This window comes from Macrobrachium rosenbergii, chromosome 9 (genome assembly GCF_040412425.1).
Source record: "Macrobrachium rosenbergii isolate ZJJX-2024 chromosome 9, ASM4041242v1, whole genome shotgun sequence".
In the NCBI taxonomy this organism is placed as follows: Eukaryota; Metazoa; Arthropoda; class Malacostraca; order Decapoda; family Palaemonidae; genus Macrobrachium; species Macrobrachium rosenbergii.
The window spans coordinates 53,613,608-53,622,314 of NC_089749.1; the positions used below are offsets into that span (position 1 = coordinate 53,613,608).

General features: G+C 32.2%; 1 protein-coding gene across 1 annotated transcript; it reads left to right on the forward strand.

Moving 5' to 3' along the window:
• The first annotated feature begins 391 nt into the window (after positions 1–391).
• LOC136841990 (uncharacterized) lies at positions 392–1,728 on the forward strand. The gene is made up of 2 exons (XM_067109393.1): positions 392–1,018; positions 1,720–1,728. Exons 1-2 carry the CDS (start codon positions 392–394, stop codon positions 1,726–1,728), a joined length of 636 nt encoding a protein of 211 aa, XP_066965494.1.
• The last annotated feature ends 6,979 nt before the right edge of the window (positions 1,729–8,707 follow it).

Below are 8,707 nucleotides of genomic sequence, written 5' to 3' on the forward strand. Positions count from 1 at the left end.
TCCAGGACCGTTATTTTCCGGGTAATGCTTTTGCTTCGTCGTCTGGACCTTCCCGTAATCTCGCGTGATTAGACATTCACCTGTAATCCTGGCTAATTAGGCGCATTCTTTTAACATTATCTTGTGATTTAGTCTGTTTACCTGCCCGTCTTCCGCCACCGCCACAATACATAATTAGGCTCCGGGTCAGATACCTCCAGACAGTATTTTTTTTATTTTCTTTCTAGTTGTTGTTTTAGTTTTTATTTCATCTTTTATTTTTATTTTTAGTAAACTCCAACAGCTCGTGGAACTTTGATACAATTTTCTTATAAAAACCAGAATACAGAGGGTTATACGGGCCAGAAGAATACAAAGAATACAGAAGATTATACGAGCCAGAAGAATATAAATGGTTATACGAGCCAGAAGAATACAAAGGTTATACGAGCCAGAAGAATACAAAGAACACAAAGGATTGTACGAGACCGAAGAATACAAAGGGTTATACGAGCCAGGAGAGTACAAAGAATACAAAGGGGTATACGAACCAGAAGAATACAAAGGGTTTTACGAGCCAGAAGAATACAAAGAATACAGTGGGTTACACGAGCCAGAAGAATACAAAGAAGAAAAAGGGTTTTATACGAAACTGAAGAATACAGAGGGTTATACGAGCCAGAAGAACACAAAGAATACAAAGGGTTACACGAGCCAGAAGAATACAAAGGGTTACACGAGCCAAAAGAATACAAAGAATAAAAAGGGTTATACGAACCTGAAGAATACAAAGGGTTATACGAGCCAGAAGAATGCAAAGAATACAAAAGGTTATACGAGCCAGAAGAACACAAAGAATACAAAGGGTGACACGAGTCAGAAGAATACAAAGAATAAAAAGGGTTATACGAACCTGAAGAATACAAAGGGTTACACGAGCCAGAAGAATACAAAGAAATGGAAAAAGATAAAGGCTTTTAGAATTAAAACCTCATTAATGCTCCTTTGTGTATATCAAGTTTTGAAGACGTTTGGATTCGTCAGTCATTCCTCCTCTTCACTGAAGTTAGCGCGTTTCTGCCCTGGGAGGGCTTGGAAGCCGGCTTTTTTTTTTTTTTTTTTTTTTTTTTACTGACTCATATTTTCTGCCGATGCTTTTTCAGTGAATTTTATTTAGTGACTTAAGTAAATTATTTCGAACTTTTGGTAATGGAATAAACTGACTTAAGGGTCTTAGTTGATGATTTTTGGCCAATATTTAGTGGAAGTTTCTTATATATATATAATTATATATATATATATATATATATATATTATATATATATATAGATAGATAGATAGATATATATATATATACATACATACATATAATATACACACATTTATATGTGTTTGTGTGTTTTATACACACATTTATATGTGTTTGTGTATATTTTTGATATATATATATAGACCTATATATATATATATATATATATATATATATATATATATATATATATATAATATATAAATGTGGTTGTATTTTTATCAGCTTTCCACAGTAGAGTTCTGAATTATTCCATATTATTATTATTGTTGTTATTGGTACTTTTATTGAATAACTATTGAAAGCAGCTGCTCTCCGGTCATGTGTTAATGCACGTACACACACACACACACACACACACACTATTCTAATCACTTATAGTATTGGAGCTGCTTTTGTTTTTTGTTTTTGTATTTTTTATGCTTTTGCAGATTGTTTGAGACTTTCCAGGACGTTTGTGTTTGGTCTGTTAATTTTAGGTGTGCTTTCAGGTGAAAAACACGCGAATATTAAAGAAAAATCTGCCGTTTTTTATAACTGTTTTTTATAGTTTCAGTAACAACATCGGGGCGAGGATGGAGCGATATGATAACGTTCGTTGAATACCTAACAGTCCCTTGTTGAGCTAAGCAGCGAATGGTGTACTTGGTTGTTACTTGACTGTTAAGGATTGCAGACAGAGAGAGAGAGAGAGAGCGTTTGAAGACGAAAACATGTGCACCGCATTATGTCTATATATATAAATAAATAAGGGCAAATGCCACGGTGTACATGTTTTCAAACTCTCTCTCTCTCTCTCTCTCTCTCTCTCTCTCTCTCTCTCTCTCTCTCTCTCTCTCTCTCTCTGCAATCCTTATCAGTAAAGTAACAACCATAGTGTTTGTTTATATATATATATATATATATGTGTGTGTGTGTGTGTGTGTGTGTGTCCAGGAAAATGTGTATACTGTTTATTTAAGGAAATGTCAAACATCATTTTTCTTTATCTAATCTAACTCTAACACTTTTCAAGGCGCTGTTTCCAGAAAAATGCAATGCGTTTTGTTGAAATTTGTAAACCATGTTGAAACTGCATGTTTAGCATCAAATTAATTGCCGAAGTGTTCCTTGAGTTTTGAACAGGAAAAATCTGAAGGAGCAAGATCAGTTAATGAAAACGAACTGCTTGACCTCTTAAACCCTTTGAATGTGTTTATCATGATGGAACATTAACTTATTTTTTAATTCAACGTGTTTGCAAAACACCTTTGTAGAATTTATTGTTTTTGTCCTTCAAGTTCAAAATTTTTAGTCCCAAAACACTGTTTTAATTTTTGCTTTTTGAACTTCAAACTTGAACCTCTTGGTAACCATTGGATTGTTTTTACTGAGGTCAATATTGATCAAGTTTCTGTAACAATAAAAACTTTTCATTTTTTCTTCGTTTTTAAGAGAAAGTTCTTCAGTTGGTGAACGCTTTTGGGACCCAACGTATTGAAAGTTTACTCAAACCAAGATTTTCATTTAAAATTGAAAATAAAAATCCCAGTTTCATTTTTCAATCGATAGTAATCCGACGATCTTCATCCACAGATTCTGCACCAAATTATTTCATTTTTTGCAGTTTTTCCTCTCTTGGTTATATTTGAGGTCCTCCTGAATCCTTAAATCGCTTTATCCAATCATAAACAACTGATTTGATTAATAAAGCTTCAATAATTTTTCCTGGTTTCCAATCAAGCTTGGTCAGAACTTGATGTTAAAAAAATTTTTATTTTCCATGGGTTCAGAAGATTTTCTGAAGCAGATGTTAACACCACGGTAGCAAGAGGATGACTGAGGTAACAAGTCTATATGATCACTTCACAGATAATTGTTTACCAAGTATTTGAAAATACATCATTCAACAATTTTTCCTGAACTTTTGACTTACCTTATAAGATTAATCTTGTGTGTTGTGTGTGTGTGTGTGTGTGTGTCTTTTCTTTACTAATATAAGAGAATTTCGCCCAAGAAAAATGAATGCGTTTGCTTGAAAGTCGAGGCGTAAGGAAAGTGCCATCAAATTAATTGCCGAGAGGTGAAGGTCACAGGTTAATGAAAACGAACTGCTTGACCTCTTAAAAGCTTTCGGGTTAAAGGGAGATTATTATTAATTCAACGTGTTTGTGAGGAATTTATCTCCGTTCATTTTTTACGTGTTTTATTTTTGCTTTTTCGTTGAAACTTCCTTAAGGTTGTTTGTGAGGAATATATCACTGTTAATTTTTTTTTTTTCGTTTTTAATTCTTCGTTCGAAGGAATATTTAGCTCTATTTAGATTGATAAAAATCTTTGTTTTTTAATTGTGCAGACGTATGACATTAGTGTAAATTATAGTTATTTTCCTGTTATATTTGCAACGCCTTATTTGACTGTTTGATTAATAATAAAAAGGCGTAGCTGTTAAAAAGATCGTAATGAGCGAAAATTAATAATTTATGTAAGAAAGTTCTCCTAATTCCTTATAAGATTAATCTTGTCTTTGCTCTTTACGTTAAGGCTTATTTTTATTCCTCAGAAATTCATGTCACCTTTTTGCCTCAGGAATTTCCTGAAATTCATAGTGTTACCTTATGCCTTGAGAATTCCTCAGAAATTCGTAGTGTTACCTTATGCCTTGAGAATTCCTCAGAAATTCGTAGTGTTACCTTATGCCTTGAGAATTCCTCAGAAATTCGTAGTGTTACCTTATGCCTTGAGAATTCCTCAGAAATCCATAGGGTTAACCTAAGTCTTGAGAATTCCTCAGAAATTCATAGTGTTCCTTATGCCTGAAGAATTCCACAGAAATTCATAGTGTTACCTTATGCCTGAAGAATTCTTCAGAAATTCATAGTGTTACCTTATGCCTTGAGAATTCCTCAGAGATTCATAATGCTACCTTATGCATTGAGAATTCCACAGAATTCCTAAGAAATTCATGTTACCTTATGCCTTGAGAATTCCTCAGAGATTCATAGTGTTACCTTATGTCTTGAGAATTCCTTAGAGATTCATAATGTTACCTTATGCCATGAGAATTCCTCAGAAATTCATAGTGTTACCTTATGCCTTGAGAATTCCACAGAAATTCATAGTGTTACCTAATGCTTGAGGAATTCCTCAGAAATTCATAGTGTTACCTTATGCCTTGAGAATTCCTCAGAAATTCATAGTGTTACCTTATGTCTTCAGAATTCCTCAGAGATTCATAATGTTACCGTACGCCTTGAGAATTCCTCAGAAATTCGTAGTGTTAACGTTTTGCCTGAAGAGAATCCCAAATCAAATAACGGACGAGCAAATACAGGGAACATTTCGTTATATTTCCCTGAAGGTTTGGCAGTCAGAATGAGTATGTATTAAATTTTCATATTTTTACATAATTGTCGGAATAATGCAGTGGGTAGCTGCCATGGAGGATTAATACAAACGTATATACATACATACGTTTATACACACATATATGCACATACATATACATATAAGTATATATACACATAATATATACATGTATATATATACATATGTGTATGCATGTGTACAGATATATACATGAAAGATCAACAAAAAACAAAGCCCACATTCAGTAGATTATAGTGTTGTAGAAATTGTATGCTATTTCATAAAATTCCATAACATCTAACAAAAACGTATTTTTCTTTTCAGGTACGTATTAATGGCGACATATCTTCCAGTTTTCTATGGCACTTAAGTATAATACTGCTGCGCTTTTGTAGTTGATATTTATTGACTTAGCAGTTAGTTTGTGTTTATGTCGCCGTATGTTAGTGCATTTACTTTTGCGTTTATATATAGAAATATATATGATCACATGTATGTATCATTATCTAAAAGTAATGGCTAAAAGGAGAGGTTGTGTGTGTGTGTATATATATACCTGTATGTATGTATATATATATATATATATATATATATATATATATACACGCGCGCATATATATACATATATATATATATGATGTATGTGTATTTATATATATGTATGTATGTTGTATGTATATATACACATACACATATATATATATATATATATATATATATATATATATATATATATATATATATATATACACATATATATATATATAAATATATTAGTAAGGTAGTTGCTAAATTTTCAAACGTCAGGAGAATTACATTTGTTTCATACATGAAAAACTAAGTAGTAGATATACCTTTCAAATCTGACAGAGTTTGTTTTAACTAGGACACCTAATTTAAATAAATATTATAACGTTTTAATTGCATTTCAGCCGAATGCAAAATTATGCTTTTGTTGAGTTTTTTATTTATTTTTTTTATTTTATTTTTTTTTTACTGCCAGCGCTTCAATTATCTCTTCCGCGTATTTTGTACATCATTTTATTACTCGAGTTTTGAATAGCTTGGGTCGGTGAAAATATATATTTTCGAAAGCGCTGTAATTTAAAACTTACCTACGTGTGGTACATTTGTGGTGTTTTTTCTTTTTCATTTTCCTTTAACGAATATTTATCCGGTCGTGCATCGAGTTTGTGATGTTGCACTTTTTTTCTGATTTGATCGAATTTTTCTTCCCCTTTTAGTTTTCTGAAAAAGAAAAATATTGTGCTGGCTTTGTCTGTCCGTCCGCACTTTTTCTGTCCGCCCTCAGATCTTAAAAACTACTGAGGCTAGAGGTCTACAAATTGGTATGTTGATCATCCACCCTCCAATCATCAAACATACCAAGTTGCAGCCCTCTAGCCTCAGTAGTTTTTATTTCCTTCAAGGTTAAAGTTAGCCATGTTTCGTGCGTCTGGCAGCATTTTACGGAGGTGTGCGACGCACCCTCACTCAACCGCATCTGGGGAGTAACTGAGCGTTGCGAGGTCGTAGCTGATTGTTTTTATACAGTATTATACGCTGTCCAGAAAACTCGATTGCGCCGAAGTTTCTTCGGCGCATTTTTTACTTGTTTAAGACTTGTCAGTGCATAAAGGTAAAGGGAGAAGGGGAGGATTTAGATCTTAATATTTCTGATATTAAATATCAAGCGGTGAACATGTTGTTTGTCTGCAATTACCGAATTGTATCAGCAATTTTCGCGTTTTATTACATTTTTTTTTATCTTCCGTTACTTCTTTTTAATGAACTCCATATTCTTCACAAGCTTGAATTTCAAGTCAGTGGCCCCTTTGGTGGGCTTGTTCCATATGAATAGGGTTCATCTTCTGAATAATAATAATAATAATAATAAACTAATTAATCTGAATGGACTTAAGGAACTGCTATTTAACTCCTGCATTGTTAAAATCTAATTACAGTAGCAACGGCAGTATTTTTATAACTCAGAGTTTTTATCTAAATCTGACCTAAAAGGTAGAAGAGGATTATCAATTACCGTTCCCTGCGCTCCGATAAAGTTTCCGCGTACAAAATTAGTAAACAGAGGCGCGGTTTTGTTCATTTGATAAAGGTAATGTCCAAAGCTGCTCTATGTATATATGCCTGTGTATACATTTATGTATTTGTATTTATAATTGATACATTTATATTTATTTATATTTATATTTATTTATTTGTATTTATAATTAATACATTCATATTTATAATTTCCAATTATACACAACTAAATTTTTCTGTATTCACAAACCCTAAGTCACATATATTATTTGATTGACATCGAATTCACCCAAACGTAAGCCCAGGTTCGATTCTTGCCCGACGCAGAAGCGCTTGTCATTTATAATTCCTTTTGGACATTAGCCCCAAGGAGTAGTGAATCCGATATTAAACTATATTTGTTGTATAATATTTTATATATAAATTATAATATATATATATATATATATATATATATATATATATATATATATATATATATATATATATATATATATATATATATATTAATATATATTTCATATATATATCTTATATTATTAGTATATTATATATTATTTTATAATATTATTGTTATATGTGTGTGTGTGTTTGTGTTTGTATTTATAAAAGGTAAAATACCAGCCGTATTGTGTAACATCAGTGATAAGCCTATCTAAAACATTACCAGGGTTATTTTTCAACATCGAGTATATCATTCAAATTATCGCTTTTTACTAGTTTCCATATCATTTTTCGTCACTGACTTACCCAGCAGAGAAACACGCGGACCGCAGACATTCGGAAATGCGTCGGCAGACATTCGATCACGGAGACGAAAATAATGACGTAATTTCATTAGCGAATGACTTGCAAACAAGTCCGCGCAGTTTTGATTGCCTAAAAAAAGTTTTTGGGAACATTGAATGCAGTCAAAATACACTTCATCAAACAGTAATGTCCGCGCAGTTTTGATCGCCTAAAAGTATTTCGGAACACTGAATGCAGTCAAAATACATTTCATCAAACAGTAATGTATGCATGCAAATGACGTAACTGTCCCCCCTCCCCCCGCCCCGTAATCACCAGCGAATGTATTCAATTTTCCGTAACAGTGGCCATTAAAGATGGCATTTAATTGCATATGATTTTGCGGTAATAAATTCGTTGAAAGCACCTTTCATTTTCCATTAATGAATGCGTTGGAAATACATTTTGAGGTTTGTTCTCTGTTGCAAATTGAAAGGTGTGTCAGTAGGAGCGCCTTGTGCTTGCGAAAGTGATCAAATTCAAGTTATGCTTATGTAAGATTTATATTTATTTAGGGAACTGTTTAAGAATTATATTATACAAAAACTTTCTAGTCCTCAGGTAATTGCACATACAAATATATATATATATATATATATATATATATATATATATATATATATATATATATATATATATATATATTTTATACACAATGAATTTTATCACATCACCGTGATTCGTATACAAGCGTAGTCCTGAGTTCTTGTTCTTCCGTGGTTCGAACCCACGAGACGACGAACTTATTATCAACAAAAAAAAATTCCCCTTCGGTTAACATATATGAAAATATATTATTTCCGAGGTAGAGCGAATTGATATTAAAGGACATTTGTAGCTTAATGCACACACACACACACACACACACACACACACACACACACACACACACACACACACATATATATATATATATATATATATATATATATATATATATATATATATATATATATATATATATATATATATATATATATATATAACAAACCATGAACAAGAACGAAATTAAAACAAAAAGTGCTATTAGGTTCTTCCCAGTACCCTCAACCCTTCCATTACAAGAATTTCTGCTCCCCAACCAGTAATGTCATCTTATTCCAACCCCATCCAATAATCTAGTCATCTGTCCCTGTCCAGAGAACCTTTATGCTTTCCCCTGTCAGTTAGACGTCTAAACCTCAGCCATCTGATTAAAACTCATTTACTTAAAAAGAAAAAAAAAATAACCTAACCCCA

Excerpts from the sequence above, each read along its gene's own strand:
- LOC136841990 (XM_067109393.1), top strand. The coding sequence starts at position 392 with ATGGTTATACGAGCCAGAAGAATACAAAGGTTATACGAGCCAGAAGAA.